At 32.5% G+C, this 17,895-nt stretch overlaps 2 protein-coding genes across 4 annotated transcripts; one reads left to right on the top strand and one right to left on the bottom strand.

Moving 5' to 3' along the window:
• Positions 1 to 8,125: 8,125 nt before the first annotated feature.
• On the top strand, positions 8,126 to 13,949 carry LOC128182875 (platelet endothelial aggregation receptor 1-like). Of its 3 annotated transcripts, XM_052851639.1 has the most exons (11): positions 8,126 to 8,265; positions 8,682 to 8,753; positions 9,135 to 9,235; positions 9,683 to 9,817; positions 10,060 to 10,209; positions 10,781 to 10,819; positions 10,922 to 11,034; positions 11,291 to 11,318; positions 11,403 to 11,486; positions 11,573 to 11,588; positions 11,995 to 13,949. In XM_052851639.1, exons 1-11 carry the CDS (start codon positions 8,213 to 8,215, stop codon positions 12,044 to 12,046), a joined length of 843 nt encoding a protein of 280 aa, XP_052707599.1. In that variant the 5' UTR covers positions 8,126 to 8,212; the 3' UTR covers positions 12,047 to 13,949. The 3 variants fall into 3 exon arrangements, with proteins under 3 accessions (XP_052707599.1, XP_052707601.1, XP_052707600.1); XM_052851641.1 differs by lacking the exon at positions 11,573 to 11,588 and having other exon boundaries at positions 8,127 to 8,265; XM_052851640.1 differs by lacking the exon at positions 11,995 to 13,949 and having other exon boundaries at positions 8,127 to 8,265; positions 11,573 to 11,592.
• A 1,917-nt stretch (positions 13,950 to 15,866) lies between these two features.
• LOC128183195 (uncharacterized) lies at positions 15,867 to 16,574 on the bottom strand. Its single transcript, XM_052852108.1, has one exon. The coding sequence runs from the start codon at positions 16,572 to 16,574 to the stop codon at positions 15,909 to 15,911; it is 666 nt and encodes a 221-aa protein (XP_052708068.1). The 3' UTR covers positions 15,867 to 15,908.
• Between the last annotated feature and the right edge of the window lie 1,321 nt (positions 16,575 to 17,895).

Below are 17,895 nucleotides of genomic sequence, written 5' to 3'. Positions count from 1 at the left end.
GTTGTGACGAGTCACTCTCCCACGGTTTTAACTGAACCGATATGAATCAAAACACAAAGTATAACTCACTGATAAAGGGGAAGAAATCCTTCCTAAAACTGTCTTTAGAAATGAGTCCTACTTGTAGGCGGTTACATTATCGGTATGTCAACTTTTTGTCGAAAATAATTCTAAGCCTATTTGAGCGTGGCTTCTCCTCTAATTTACAAACAAACAACAAAGTCACGTGATATGAGAAGCCACGCTGATTGGTCGAATCCTAACAAATTCTCAGAATCGATTTAAAAATAGAACATTGACCCAGAGACAAACAAATACGCGACCTATGGGGCTGCTCTGATTGGTTAAAATTTTTGCATAACACAGGACAGTTAAATTTAGCAAATAAGACCAAGACTTAGCACCTGCTATTACGTAACACTTGTCGTCCAAACATATCCAATGAACAAACAAAAACAATAAACCTATAATAAGATTTACATGTAGATAAAAAGACATACATAAATAAATTCACACGTCACATAAAGGGTATTATCATTTGGAAATAATAATAACTATTGCATAGTAAATCTCATGTAAAAGTCTGCTTTTCATAATAAGTTCTTTTTCCTGCTGAATTGCATGTTACAGTCATTTCATGCATATCTTTTACAAACTTATGCTATGCTATGGTATGCGATTTCAATGATATGCTATGAGATTTGTATGCTATGCTATGAGATTTGTATGCTATGCTATGAGAAAGTTTACCACAAATATATGATGTAAACATTTATTTTTTCAAATAAAAACATTTAAAACCGCTTTAAAAGAATTTTGTTTGCTATGCTATGGTATGCTATGGTATGATATGACGAATGCGATTCTATGAAATTGTATGCTATGGTATGAGATTCCAATGCTATGCTATGAGATTTCAATGCTATGCTATGAAATTGCAATGCTATGCTATGCTATGGTGTGTGTTGTAAAAGATATGCTTGAACCGACTGTAACAGAATCGACCTCCCAAATACCCCTTTGGCTGGATAGACGAGTTTGACATACTTAACGGTATTAGGGTTTGATTAAAATACACAGAACACAAATGTGAGTATTTTCACTCGAAACTCACGTTCATAATGATGATGACATAATGACTTAAAAAGACATTTTACTTTTTATGAATGACACCGAAATAAGAATAAATATAAGACATTCGATCATGCCGCGTGTGTCATGCAAATTAAATCATCACCTATTCGTACACAATTCGTTGAAACTCACCCGAAATTCCACATGTAAACGAACCAAGTTGTTTTGAACATTGATTCCAGTGCCATGTTTTTGCGATTGCTTTCTAAGAAATGGCTATATTGAGATATAAATGTACACACTGAAAAGAATTGGGACTTGTCGTGTGTAGTTAGAAATATGCATTAATTGATAGAGCATCTGAATAAAAATACCCCCAAGAAATCATTGGATTTCATTGTAATGCCGATTGTTTATGCTAAATGTATATGCCACGATGCAGTATTAACGTTCCCCTGCGCTTGAGTGACTATCAAGCGGAAGCGGAAGATAATATCCTATTTTTGTGGTAGGCCAATAAATGATAATTCTATTTTTTTTCCTGTATTACCCGATCTATTTAACTTTGAAAATCCTAAGTTTTCAAAAGTTTATCTTTTTATATTAAATATTTGGAAAAATCGATTTTGGTAAATCATTGGTTTGTGTGTCATCATGTCTCTTTACTCTGTTCGTTTTAAATATTGTTTTCATCTCGGATCGTTAACACAGCTTATAGCACATGTTGTTTAATGTCCACCATATTTTTAAGTTCGCAGAATACAACATATCTTTATATCAGTTCCAATTTTTTTTCTCAAAACTTTGCAGACATTGCCTACGTGTCGCACATGTAGTTTCATTCTTTACTAAAATATTTTATGCACAGTATGTTCAATATAACAGAAATTGCATGTATATATTGATTACAGTTAAGCTATACAATAATTTGAAATCAAAAAATATTTATTTCATAGTTATATCTTAATGGTAAAGGTAAAAGTACAGTATTATTTATGTAAAAATATAATGCCAAAGTATCTGGTAAATAACAGGTCCTGCCCTCTCAAAATTTCTTACGCTCATCTTGGTTTTCAACTCAAAGTGATTTATCAAAAGTGCACAAAATAAAGCCAAATACTCAGAATTTATGTAAAGTGTTGACTTGAGGTAAGTTGGTGATGTTGGGTCTATATTTCTCAGTAAATGTACACATATTGAGTAGACTTTAGGAATCCGATGCTTTTTTAACAAAAAGTGTGTCAGTCGTATGGCGGAGATTTTTTGACGTTTGTTACAAAAATCAGGACACGCAGAACTTTTTCTTAGTACTGCAGCGAAGCCTTTAGTTCGTTTATAAAAACAAACGTTATTTGTCGGTCGTATATATTTCGAAATCCATTTATTATGCACATAAGCTGTGATAAGAATACAATAATATTTGCTGACCTCTATTTTTAAACAAATAGATGGCAATGAATAAAGATCCAACTTAATTTAAGAATGTTCGCCTTTTTTCGCTTCTGAACAATTGGTCTTAAATACCATTATTCCCATTTATTTCATTTTCATTATTATAAACATTGAAATATGTTCTAATATCTCAACTGTTATGTCAAACTATTATGTCAACTTATGTAAAATCTTTAAGGGCCGGATATTGATGTAGGGTTTTTCTATTTCTATACATTGCATGTAAAATATATTGAGTGACTCGCATAAGTAGTTTCAATAGATATCATAGAAACACGTCGTCATTTTTAAGGCAGAAAGGAAATAAGAGAAATAAAAGACGAGCTATGGAGAAGAATGTCTTTTTTGTAAGTTTTGATTTTAAATTATATTTATTTCAAGAATACAAAGAACGGGAGGGGGTTGTGTGTAGTTATTTCAACTATAGTAATAAATAATGCCTTATGATTAATTATAAATTCAATATAGAACAATTAAAGTGTGTATTGAGCTGCATGATTATAGACATTTTATGGATAAGAACAGGTGGGAAATTATACAATAAAAGTTTTTAAAAAGCAATCATATAAGAAAAATAAAGTTTTCTATGTAGTATAAGATAACTTAAGTTACCCAGTTACCAATTAAACATTTTATCTCTGCTCTGTAATTACTAGGGTTATATTGACTAAATTTGATGCGTTGACTTCATGAGGGTCAGTTGTTCTTAGGGTGGACTCAATTGCAGGGTATTCTGTAAACCAATTTTTTATTCGCGGCGACTTTATTTAGCGATTAACTGCCGATAAACTGGTTCGCGACGACTATTGTTCGCGACCAAGCCTTATCCAGACCTGTATTGTAATAAAAACTATAGACAAAGGATTTGTACGCGGCGAAAAATATTCGCGACAACAAGGCTCTCGCTAACCTCGCGAAAAGGACTATATTCCGTATGGTCAAATATCTGCCCCCCAATTTTAACGAATTTTTAAATTCTATCGTATAAAATCAAATCTTTATAAATAATAGTACAAAGGATAATCTTTTTAATCATTGATTTAAGTAACCATTGATCATTCGCTGTTTATCGTGTCTGCTCATATACGAATTTAACATATGTTTTATTTCATAAAATTTTACACATCATACTAAAAAAGGTACTTGAGCAAACCTGCGCTCGGTGTTTCTCAGTCGAAAAACCGTCGGAAAACACCCATAATTTGCTACAAACCATCAATTTTACAAAGTAAGAATATCTCCATGACGTCATCTCTACATTATGACGTCGCTGTAGTGAAAACCTTTTATACAATTATTTTCAATTTGATTTCAGATATCTTTTACCTTATCTTTAAAGCTTTATATGAAACTTTAATTTTGGAGGCAAAACATTCATAATACCACACAGAGTCCTTTCTCGCACGCGAATAAAATTTGGTTTACGGTATACAGATAGTAGGAAGACTAAGTGGTTATGGTAAACAAAGAGTTCTTTACTAGATCTGGGAAATCTTGACCACTAGTCAGAAGTACTCTTTATTCATTAATAATATAAACATTATAATCATCATTTGTCACATATTTTAAATCAATGTATCTTACTTATTAATGAATTATACCATTCTCACAACTGAATAATAAACTGTTAGCTTTTTTTCCAGAAAAAAAACATGTACAGAACAGTTTGTGTGATGTGTGGGTTTTTTTAATGGCAAGATAACGACTCTGCTATTTCGGGAAAGTTCTCAAAATATTAAATACAAATATTGGGAATATTTTGAGATGGGCAGAAAAAGGAAGAATTATATGCCCTGTGATCAATAAATGATCATCCAAAACATTTCCTTTTTGTATATATATTTTTAAAGCGCTAAGCATAGCTCAGCGCTTTATTGTCGTTAGACTTCTATTTCCGGTGCAAGGAATAACTGCCCTATATGAGCAGAAATATACATCATTTAAACTGGTAAGAGGTATAGGGAACCAGTTATCTGGGTGACGGAAATGGCCGAGTAGATACGATTGGTTTGCGGGGCTTACGTACATCAGCACGGGATGCTACGCAGTGATGAAAAAATATAGTGCGTATTCAGAAGCTAAAATATAGAAAAATAAAATCGATTCTTTGCAAGAAAATGTCAAAAACTGTGATAAATTACTGTTCAAAAGGTATAATTCGTTATTTTAACATATCTTTTTTCAGGCAAGTATCCATATACAAGTCGTGTTCAGCTTTAATTCACATCATCTTTAGAAAGTAACATATATTTAAAGAAATCTGGCCTTCGATACTTTAAATTGATATTCATTAAACATAAACCAAAATTTCAATAAGGCTCATTTCCGTCTACGCTTGCACACAGTAAATTTTCTTAGAACTAAGCTAGGTTAGCGCTTTTCAGTACTTTCAGTACTTTGATTTTTTCTATTGTCTCTTTCTATAATAGTCAGAATTCACTTATAACATAATCGTTTGTCATATAATCTTTATATTAAAAAAATCTGCATTTGCAGTAAGACGCCTCACTTCAGAATCACCAATCAACGAAACAACGAAAAAAGTCCGATGGTTTTATCTGAATTTTACTTTAGTTTAATGACCACTTACAGAAGATTTTTCCAAACCATTGACTACAGAAGCAATTCATCAAAACCAGCTACTTTTATCACAGCAAACCCTGACTAGGACAACAAAAACAAAACTAGAAAAAGAACAGACTACAAATAGAGAAGGTATATAGTATGTTGGATGCCAATGGAACACTGGTAAAAAGTTGATGTTTGCGATTTTTAAAGCGCTAAGCATAGCTCAGCGCTTTATTGTCGTTAGACTTCTATTTCCGGTGCAAGGAATAACTGCCCTCTATGAGCAGAAATATACATCATTTAAACTGGTAAGAGGTATAGGGAACCAGTTATCTGGGTGACGGAAATGGCCGAGTAGATACGATTGGTTTGCAGAGCTTACGTACATCAGCACGGGATGCTACGCAGTGATGAAAAAAATATCGTGCGTATTCAGAAGCTAAAATATAGAAAAATAAAATCGATTCTTTGCAAGAAAATGTCAAAAACTGTGATAAATTACTGTTCAAAAGGTATAATTTGTGATTTTAACATATCTTTTTGCGAATTCGTAGTTTTGTTATATTACTGCGAATGAATACATCGAACACATCATCTTCAGAAAGTAACATATACTTAAAGAAATCTGGCCTTCGATACTTTAAATTGATATTCATTAAACATAAACCAAAATTTCAATAAGGCTCATTTCCGCCTACGCTTGCACACAGTAAATTTTCTTAGAACCAAGCTAGGTTAGCGCTTTTCAGTACTTTCAGTACTTTGATTTTTATAAATATTAACTATCAGACTTGCAGAGAGTTTGACTTCCTTGTAAAGTTATTATGTCAGTTGTCAAACATATGATATACTAAAATGCTAAAAATATAAACAAGGTTTCATGACAATTTTTTTTAATGAAAATTCGTTTACAAGCTTAATGTTTTTTAAAAATATTGATCATTAGTTAATAGATAAAGTGCAAAATTGATAAAAAGCAAAAGGGAGACACTGTTGTTATACGGATCAAAAGGGGTTTTTCAGTAAAATCTATTAGGAAATGAGTTTTCAATTGCGTGTGCTTGTAGTTATATAAGTAGATCTAGAAAAAATGAAGATAGGGTAATATAAAAATTATGTCGTATAAATAAGAGGATACCTATATGACTCATTCATCCGGAACAGCAAACAAATACATGTAACATTAAGAGCCCTATCCTTAATATTATAAATATCGTGATATTATTTCTATACATCAAGTGATTTAAAGTTATCTGGTGAGTTTGAAAACAATCTGGCTACTCATTCTTGACATTTAACGAGGCCGGGTCTAATTTGTTCTGTCCTAGATTTTTTAATGACATTTTTACATGAATTTCTACTGATATAATTATTATTTCGAGATAATAAAAAGACGTTTACCACACCGTTTGTTTAAGGGGTCATCTCAAAGTTTTTTAATTTTTAACATACGACCCTATGGAATTTTGCTTGAAATGTATAAATTTTGCACAATTTTTACATTTTTTTTAAACTTCTACCCTGGGGATTTCTTTTTCTGTTCTACATATTAAAGTTATTGCTTAAAGGCATCAAATGGTCATATAAAAAAAAAACCTTTTACCTCCTGGTTTGTTCCAGGGACTTATCAAAGTTGTTTTTTGTATGCCTAATTTCCCAGTTTGCCAGATAATGGCTATTTTTTATTTGACAAACACGGAAAAGGTGATCTTTATAGTATTATTAAAACATTCAGACACATTTTAGTAATAAATAAATATATAACATCACATGTTAAGGGTCATTAATATAAAATACATGGTTACTGTCTTGAAATATATGAGTTTAGCTATATTTAGGTGGGTTAAGAAAACGTGACAGAGGGCTAGGCTTGCTGAACCCTCTTCACGTTTTCGACCCGAGCCCTAATATAGCTTATACTTCGAGACATTTATGTTTATATATGTATAATTTTCCACAATATAATATCAAATTTACGCATCAAACAAGCTATTTTCAATAAAATTTGGCTGAATATCTCAAGTTGAAACTAACAGGCCATGGCGTCAACAAAGCAAAAAGATGACGTCACAATACAAATGGAACGCTGCGCGAAAGCGTTCGTACTCGTTCTGTACTCGGCCTCGTTAAATTGCCAACTATCTCTATGATTCAATTTTTGTTGTAGTGCCTCATTTGAATGGCTAGGCAAGTTCATCTCTAACGCATAACATCCATGTAACTTGCCTACGTCATTAAATGAGGCGCATTCAACGCGTATTAATCCGCTTGAATTCACAATTAAGTTTTACACATAATAGAGTCCGTTTTTAAAATAATGTGCCTTATTCATAAAAAATCTAATTGCAAAAAATAAATTTATATTTTCTACCCATGTTCCATTCATACAAGTATAACATAACTTGGGACATTTCATGCTTTTTTATTAACCGTCTAGCGTAAATTGCCCAGCGTTCTGTTTTATTGTATAGCATCAGTAAGAATTAAATTTATTCTTTTAAAAAACTTTTTTAGAAAAACAAGAACTCAGTCTTTTACCTGTATTTTCTTATTGTTCATCGTGTCTGTACCTGTATATATATATGTAAGTCATGATACCTCAAGGTCTTCCCAATCCTTAGAAATAAAATGTAAAAAAAAAATATGAAAAAACGATAAACAATCCTTGATTAGAATTGTTTTTATCATTGTGTTTTGAGTAAAGATGCATTGCCATGTTGGAGTTCAATGTTGAATTTAAGCAATAAAATGAATAGCTTAACAAAAGGATGTCGGAATTTTGAATGATTACATTTCATGAAAACACAACAAATATAATTAAATACATAGGTGTAAACTACTAAACCCTAGTTAATTTACAAGATGCTTCAAAATAGTTAATATCATGATGACACCAGAAAAATGATCATGAAATATTTTGTTCCTAATCTGTTATTGGTGGGTTTGAAAGAATAACCGTACGTTATGCTGTATGCTATATTGACTGCAATGTTGATAATTGATATAACAGATATATTAAATTGATTTTTGTGCAAAAACATTTACATTGAAAGATAACGAATTATGTAACCTCTAGTAATCTGTTCGTTCATGCTTCTTTTAGCTATCGATATCTGTAATGACGTGCATCGGTCAGGAACAAGATCAAGAAAATTCAACATGTTACAAAACGTGAGAATTTAATTTTCCTCTGATTTGTGTAAATATTTTTCATTGTATAGTAAAATTTGCGTATATCGATGCATGCCCATATATTACAAAAAATTACAAAACAACCAAATTCGGATTCAAGTATTTGAGGTGTGTGTTTATGCTCCATTGTTACATCAGCATGGACAATAGGTCTAAAACAGTTCAATGAAGTTTATCAGACAGCAAAGGTTTAGCTTCCTATACCCAAGGGTCAGAATTCTAAAAACTGATAAAAAGGTTTATCCTAATGTTTATTAATGATCTCTACTATGTATCATAACCATGCATTTGATTTAAAGTTAACTCTAAGGAGATATTTACGTGTAGAGGAATAATTTGAATGTAAAAAAGAATATTATTCTTTAAAATTGTCTAAGCGTGTGTTATATTTTTAGAGTTATGAAGGAGGAAATTACAAGCCAGTATGCATTGTTAACGACAGGAACCGGTTGGTGGTTTCTTAACAAGTAAGTATATCATTACCCTTGATAAAAGCCAAATACAATATATATGTGATGTTGAATGAACATTTACTTGATAGTATACATTTAATTAACGTATCAGTTAATCAATGCAACAATTCACAACATTCACTTATTTAATAGCTAAACAGAAAGAACATTTGAGAAGGATAAATTGAAATATAAAACTTTTCTTTTTAAATAAAAAGATTTTGATTTAATCTTAAATAGTAAAACATAAAATTCAAGCGAAAAATGATACAGGGTATCATACTTTAAATCATCTTCTCTAAAGAGACCCTTCAAAAATTCTCACATAGCAGATCTATAAATTGCCATGATATATTCGCATTTATTAATCTGTATCAAATTTATATTTACATGTAGATTAAACAGAACACAGAGAAGACTAATAACAAAACAGATTCCAGTTCAAGTAAATGTGTGTTGCCAAGGATACGAAAACATATCAGGAATCTGCACAAAAGGTAATGAAATACAATATAAAATACGAAAAATTTCTAAATATCTTGTGTGAAGTAAAGATATAAGATTTTCATATCAAAATAGGTATAACCCATCTTCTATCTACAGGTGAGAATCAAGCATAAAATGTACTTCTTAACAAGTGTGTAATCGTAGCATGTCAGTAATTAAAGTGATACAGTTAAATTTAGGTTCTCTAAGTTCGAATTCATGATGCCTCATTTTTTTATACAGATTATATGGTCAGTTTTCACCATGAATGTATGTGCAAAAGAGCTCTCTTTGCATATAATATTACTAAAACAGCTTCGCAAAAATCTGCTTTCCAGTAACATTAATAATGAACTCCACGTATTAATTCCTTATAGTTCACTCTTCACTGTAAAGTTCTTTTGTTTACTATTATTTGAGTTGCTTAAAAAATTTTTGGTTTTGCATCTTATTTGAAGTCCAGTGTCCGTACAATAAATTCGGAGAATTCTGTGCAGAGGACTGCCCTTGCATCCAAGGCAACTATGAGAGATGTTACGTCAGTGGTACATGCCTGTGTTACTCAGGATGGACTGGCGAAGACTGTTCCCAAAGTAAGGGCCATTCGATATCTACCTGTAGTAATTAATAGTTTTCTGACATAATTTCATTCGAGATAAAGATTTTTAATTATATTTTTTAACTTTTATACTTCTTCTCCGCCAAAACCGCTTAATCTAGGGCGATTGACAATTCTATGAAACTTAAGATTGTGGGACATACGAGATGATTATATGATTAAGGTTTCCAGAGATGAAAAAAATGAATATTGGTGTTTAATGGAAAAATATTACAGAAGCCTTTGAAGATTTTCCGCCGGTCTCCCCTAGCAGAAACTGCACTCTAACCGACGCCAATTATTCTGAGGTTTCAAACCATGGCTGCATCTCTCTGCCTAGTGTCTGTGCCAATGAAAGCGAAAAGCGGTCAGAAAATTGTTCAGATGGTGAGATATATTTGGGTTGGTAGGCGTTAGTTAGTAAGTTAATTTGTTTTCACACACACACACACACACACACACACACACAGAAATTATATATATATATATATATATATATATATATATATATATATATATATATATATATATATATATATATATATATATATATATATATATAAAGTCATTATGATAATTTTTCATAAGTCCAATTGAATACTAGTACTGGCTTATATCTATGAGTGGTCAGCATATAAAGGTTTGTTTGGAACAAAGCTAAACATTTTTATAATACTCTTAAAATGAGATTGTTAATGAACAGTAATTGAAAAGTCAGCATAATGTCTTCAGATCTTAACCCTCTTCTTCTGGTGAAAATCACTTTCTAAATATAAAATCATAGATATTGTATTGATGTTACATAAGAACATATAAAGAACAAACTGTTATTAATAGATTATTAGTATTGATACATACTGATTAAACATCAAATTTATTTCTTTTATTGTAAAAAGGTGTCTTCAATATCTTTATATGTCTGTGTCCACACCCTTTCTGAATTTTTTCATATCTTCAGACAAAATGGGGTACATCACAACCAATGAACAATTCAGCGGTAAGTATTCATTATGTTATATACATGTATTGCTATTTATGTTAATTTCCATATTAATTGAAATTCAAGTGATTTCTTTAACAATGATGAAACCATTTACAGGTCAAAACAATGCTTCTTTATACAAAGGACTAATTTTTGGAAGTTCAATTGGTGGTGCATTACTGATTTCACTTGCAATAATCGGAGGATGTGTTCATTTCAAATACAATCGAGTAAGAACAAAATACAACATATGCGGCAAGTGCATACATTTTATATATCAAATTAGCATGAACATTTCAGTTTGGGTTTACAAATTGCAATTATAAATAAATGATGATGTCATGAGGGTTTTGAAAAAAATAAGTAGCATTAAAGAAATGTCATATATCTGGTGCGATCGGGTATATCATGTATCATTAAAAATTTTAATGAACGGGTTATAGGGATTAGTAATATATGTATGTTAATTTTTCATTCTATTTGTAGAAACAAAAACCGTTACCAAAGGATACAGGTAACTATTTATAACAATAGGAATACAAATTACTACACACAGGTAGATTTCAGATTATTTATATTGTTACTTGACAATTTTCAGGAAATCAGAATGGCGACTACGTTGATCTTTCTTTCCAAATGAACGTATACCAATATGAACATTTGTCTTCGTATCAGAACATAGGTATGATTTAATATTAATTAACACGTTATGTCGTTTTAATGCAACAATCTGTTAGAATATTAACTGTTTTTCCATTACATTTTAAGGTAGAACTTCGGACGGGTAATGACTAGTTTTGTTTCATTTTATTTTAGGAGAGAGAGAGAGAGAGAGATCATTCTATTATTAAACGAATTTCAGTCTTATTTGCTAAAGTAATGTTTTTTGTATTCTTTTAAATAAAGAAATTTTAACATGAGTGCTTAAAATGTGGTTTAATATTATTAGTGTTTCAAAAACGGAAATTTTTCTTATTAATACTGTTAACTCTGCGAAGTGGTCAGAACTTACTACCAATATTAGCAAAATAAGACGGATACTTGTTGTAAAGTGAAAATCAAATATTAGACATATATTATCAATTTAGACGTGTAATTTGCGGTGCTCAGGCTTAGATTATGTGATGTAATTTCTGCAGACGTATTTGATATCATGTTGTATATATTCAGTGCTTGTTTATCTTATATAGAACAGACAAAATGAAAACCTCGGACCTTATCTACGCAAACCGTGACAATTAGCAAAAAAGGATAATGTATGTTTTATTTAGGTCACCTCAGTCACTGAGGTCGTCTGTTGCCACTCGTCTTGGTTTGTCGTCGTTCGTCGCCCATCGTCCTTAACAATTCTACAGTTTTTACTTTTTTTTAATAACTATATTTTTTATCATTTTGTCATATTTAGTTTAAAGCATCACTAGTTTACGAAGAATCTTAATTGTAAAAGAACAAGTGCACTTACGCTATAGAGAATGGGCCCTTTTTCAGTGCCGTTTATATGTAGAAAATATCAACAAATTTCTTTTTTCTCGTAATAGTTAAGCACTCATGGATACTTCTGATTTATATGCATGCTTAATTTTACCAAAATTAGCATACAATTTAAAAAATTGAGGATTTTTAAATGCCTATAAATAATCTAAATCCGGAAAAATCGAACCGAACCTACTTGAATTGTGTCTATTTAAATCAGAGGGAGGAGACATTTAAGTCAACATTGTTCTGTTGGTGGATCGATTGGCGCGTTTGCTGAATTATACTTTATGTATTATTTTACGTTTAAAAAAAATCGAATGAAGCTTTGAAGTTGCATATTTCCATAGTGACAAACAAACATTCCTGACCATACAAATATGATGGAAAGTGATATAAAACGTGTCAATGTTTTACAGTTAGCACATTTGACAAACGTTTACCTGGATAGAAACCACGTGATTGTTTGACATAATTTATTCCATGCGTGAGTTCAAACATGGGTCACGCAGGTAATAGCTTTCGCTTGCTATAGGAAAAATCTTGAAATTTTCATACGTTTTTCATTTTTTAGGTACCAGCCTAACCGAGTACAAACTTCTTACTTTCACAGGAGTTTTCTAAATGTATAATGTGTATTTTGTCTTTTCCACAAGTTTGTACTCGGTTAGCCTGACAGTAAACAAAGGCTTTAAAATGAATGCCTGTCCTCGATTAACTATACAAAATCACGAATGTCTGCTGACCCCTACTATGTTTTAAAGCTTCGTGCTTTTTTATAAACAATAAATTCAGCGCTAAAACTTGTTAATTCTTATGGAATAGATATCAATAGATAATGTTAGGGGGAAAAATATGCTTAATTTGATTCTTCATTTTTTCACTTTTTATCGGGGCCCATAAGTGCACTCGTCCTTTCTAACTTAGCCACCTCTGGGGACTTATCCAAAAGTGTCAAGAGTTTGAATATTTTCTCCTCCATTCTGATATATGTGGAAAAAAACTTGACGCTTAATGGTGATTGATATAGGTTTTGAGTTAATATGTAAAACAAAACACAACAATAACATACATTTTGGATTCAATTTACCTTACATTAGGAATACATCATGAAAAAATATGTATTCTTACAAAAAAAATTCGGGAGTTGTAATAAAGATTCGTCATTAATCAAATTTAAGTGTGAAGAACGTTTGATGTATTTGTAAAACAATTGTAGTTCTTAACTTCATTGTTTTATATTTCAGAATGTTGTATTATAAAAAAATTTCAAAAAATCTCACATGCTGTTATATAGTTTGATATTATTTGTTATCGTCAATAAAGTTTGCATTGTTAATTCTAATTTTTTGCAACGTTTTATTATAATCATTCGAAAACATGTGTTATATGCCTTCACGTTTAATTATCATTGTTACCTGAATGTAGTAAGTATATTCAGTCATTACTTTTATTCATTTTTAGCAATAACAATTGTGTTTTACGCGTTCATTTTGTAGCATAAACACTTTACAGTTTATGAGTTGTATATTAGTCATTATAGAAATTGTGATTTTTTTCTACTTTTTGATACCTAAGGGGTAACAAAAATCAAATTTTGCGTTATTTAAGATAAATTTCATTTTAAATGTCATAAAATTTTGTCACGTGCATAAACAAAAGATAAACACCATACCATATCCTTAGATCCTTAACATACTTTTTTTTTATTCAACTCAATTTTTATTTTTTTTTTTGCCTGTTTTGAAAACTGGATGAAGTTTCAAAGATGTGATTAATCTTGTTTTTACTACAAATATTGTCATTTACTTGCCGTTGATACTCTTTTAGACATCATCACCAGCCACATAAAATGCAGTAGTGAGTACGTAGAATTGATTAATTTTCTGAGGTTGATAGCATCTTTAAGAGAAAGTCTGAGACAAGTAAAGCAAAGACAGGCATTGGTAGTGAATTATCTGAAAAATTTGATGGTACTAAGTATTTCCATAGAATTTGTGTGGAAATAAGGTAAATGTGGACGAAGCAAGCGCAAGATTTTGTGGGCCATACATTGCAAACTTTTAACGGCTTCCAGGTCGTCTAATAATTTTTTAAAAAAAGACCTGCAGCTAGCGATAAACGCATTTCAAATAAAACCAACAAAAATGTTTTCCAAAAACATTGTTTAAAAAACAATTCTTCAAAGTTTTTGACATGGCACAAAAAACCTTCTTTTCTTTGTAGGTTTAGAAAATATTCATATATGTTAGAATATATTTATATGCTAGACAAAAGTGTTGCTAATGTAGACTTTAGAGTTACACATTTATAATGAAAATTAACATGAATGAAAGTAAATATTATATGTCTGCCTAAATTGATTTAAGGATTATTGTTTTTTTTTTTGAAACTTGTTTACCGTGTATTAGCTACATGTTTGAAAGAATAATAAAGATGTAGAATATCGGAAACATTGTGTTTTGAATAAATTTGTATCAATTTTATCTTGCTTACTTAAATAAATGATAGTATAAGGACTTTAGATGTGAATAAGCAGTATGTTATATAATTTTGACATAAATGTTTAACAGAATAGAAATTTACCTTATCCATAATTCATTTCTGCATGCAGAACTATATAGAATTACTCATGTTACTACCACTTTTTGACGAAATTTTATGCGATACACATATGTGTCAGAAAAGTTCAACTTAAATTGATACAACGGGGGAATTGCTCATAATACCAGTATGAAAATGAAAAAAAAAAATTTGAGTTTTTTTTTATTATGGGATAACATCTTATCTTCCTTTGGAAGAACTTTGGACTTTACACATTTATTCAACTGTAACGTGTCTGCCTAAACACGCTAATAATTATAATGGGTCCCCTCAGATACCTTGCTGAGGTGTTTGATTTTTATGATAATTGTTTAAGATATATAATAATTTTCCTTATCGCTTGCCTAGCTTTTATTGATTCAAAACTCAATTAATTATAAATACTTGAATGTATGGGCCGTAGCCGCACTCTATGCGTCGCTCCGACACACCCCGTCGCTTCTATCAGTCACTTCAAGCGACCCGTCGCTTATATCGGTCGCTTCAAACAACCCGTCGCTTCTATCGGTCACTTCAAAGCAACCCCACGAAGCACCCTCGTAACTGATAACTAATGTCTACCTGCTGAATCTAACAAGCAACGCTCACGAAGACAAGTTGCTTCTATACTCCAGTATTATTGTCCTGCAAATCGCTGAGCAATATTGACTTACGAACAATAAGCTTACCTGCGAGTATTCACTTCAGCGTCTACACTGCGACTGACTGCTGACTCACGGCATCTCGTATTTATACCCTTTGATCACGTGATCTGAGATACTCGGAACAATCAAAGAATCGGGCGTTAGCGACTTCAGAGTGTCTCTCGGTACTCATCACCCATTCTTATTTACCATTTATGTTACATTACCCACGCCTCCGTCTCAAGCGTCCTCGCTTGAATCCAGGAATAAAAACAAACCAGCAGTGTATACAATTTTTCTTATTTACAATGATCATAGATTATCTTTAACAATATATTTAAACAAAAAGTTTTCCACAACAAGAAATGGTTATCTACCATTTTCGTACAACAAACCCACGGTCTCTACACCATATTCAGGCTCTTTTTCTTCTCAATCACCTTTACTTTCACTCCATTCTCCCACTTGGTTGTTACTTTCTTCGTGGAGTGTACATACAAAATTGGTTCTGTTTGCACGGCTACATCCCTTGTAGATGGCTCCAGATTGCTACTTTCGTTACGAACTTTTTGATCTCGATTGGTTTCTTCGGATCTGCGACCAGTGAACAAGACAGGTTGAGTTTTCTTCCTCACTATTCTTCCGATTTCTAGATCATTGTCTTCATCTTTTGCCATTGACTCTTCCTCTTCATCTGTCCCACTACACGATCCTAATAGAACTTCTTCCAGGTTGCCAGGATCTTGCGTTTCCCATTCACTTGGGCTGTCATCTTCTTCTAAACCTGGTGTCGTGAGTGTGGATTCGATCCTTTCTGAAGCTTTCTCTGCAGACTGAGAGGGACTTAACTTCTGCTTTTTCGCCGGTGGCGTTATTGTAGCTGGTTGAGCGTGTCTCTTCATGTGTTTTAGAAGATAGCTGTTCTTCTTAAAACGAATTCCACACGTCAGACATTTGTGTTTTTGGCCTGAGCATAAGATAACATGATCTTGCCAAGGCTCGTTTACTGGCTTGTCACAGAAAGGACATCCTTCCTGTTGCTTCGCTTTAGTTAACTTGGTATTAGCCATGGGTTTGATTCTGAAAGCATACAAAAACCAATTTAATATATTTACTAGTCCGAGAAATGAATACTTTTAACTCACAGGCATATAAAACAACAATTCAAAATTAATCAAAACCTAACACATAGTCTGACAAATAAGCAGGAGCGCGTCTGTTTCTAACAGATCTTTGCGGTAACTCTTGTTCAGTTTCAATATTCACTAAACCCAACTTGGTATCATGTTCATCATCTATCTGATCACCAGATTCTCTTTCATCGAAATTTGACTCTAACTTAGGGACCTCCTCTTCATTGGCCAAAATTTGAGACTTAACCAACCTCATTCTATCAACATGTATCACTTGAGGAGAACCTTTGCTTCCACACGAAACTTTGTACGTGCATTCCGAGCACTTTTCGAGGACCGAAAACGGGCCCTGCCAAAAGCTTGTTAGTTTTGGCGATGTACCTAATTTTCTCCGCGGAAAATAAACGTAAACTTTATCTCCGGGGGAAAATATCTGCCACTTTAACTTTCTGTCGTGGTAACGCTTCTGTCGCAACATTTCTGCTTTTGTGTTTTCTCGTACGATGCGATGAGCTTGCTCTAGTCTTTCTTGAAGCAACCACGCCCATCGATTTTGTGGAATAGGTTTTCGTTGCACTTCCATTTCGTATACGAGATCTAACGGGGTCGTTGCTTCTCTACCGAGCATAAGATAATTTGGACTGAACCCAGTAGTATCGTGTTCCGCCGATCTGTACGCCATCATGAGGTATGGTAGCTGCTTGTCCCAATCGGTATGGTTTTGATTTACACATGAACTTAACATGGCCTCCAGTGTTCTGTTAAACCGTTCCACCATACCATCGGATTGTGGATGGTAAGGTGTAGTATGAGTTTTCTCTACTTGCAAAAGGTTGCATACCTCCTTAAACAGTTCACTCTCATACTGACGCCCTTGGTCCGATTGGATAGTGTATGGTACCCCCAATCTTACTATAACCTCCTCCACTATTATCTGGGCCACTGTTTTAGCCTCCATGTTCGGCATAGCGAAACATTCAGTCCAACGAGTAAAATAATCGGATACCACGAGAATATACTTATTCCCTGAATCTGTCACTGGCAATTCACCCATTATGTCCGTTGCTAACCTATCCATTGGAAACCCACTCTGCACAATCTGCATCGGCGCTCTCTGTCCAGCGAACGAAGGTTTTCTTTTCCCACAAACCTCGCAACCGTTCACGTATCTTCGAACATCCTTGTTCAGGCCGGGCCAATAAAACTTGCTTCGTATCCTAGCTATCGTTTTATTTATCCCCAAGTGACCCGCTGTTCT

The sequence above is a fragment of the Crassostrea angulata genome, chromosome 5, assembly GCF_025612915.1.
Source record: "Crassostrea angulata isolate pt1a10 chromosome 5, ASM2561291v2, whole genome shotgun sequence".
NCBI classification, from domain to species: Eukaryota; Metazoa; Mollusca; class Bivalvia; order Ostreida; family Ostreidae; genus Magallana; species Magallana angulata.
The sequence above is the reverse complement of the archived record's forward strand: the minus strand, read 5'-3'. Positions and strand labels throughout refer to the sequence as shown.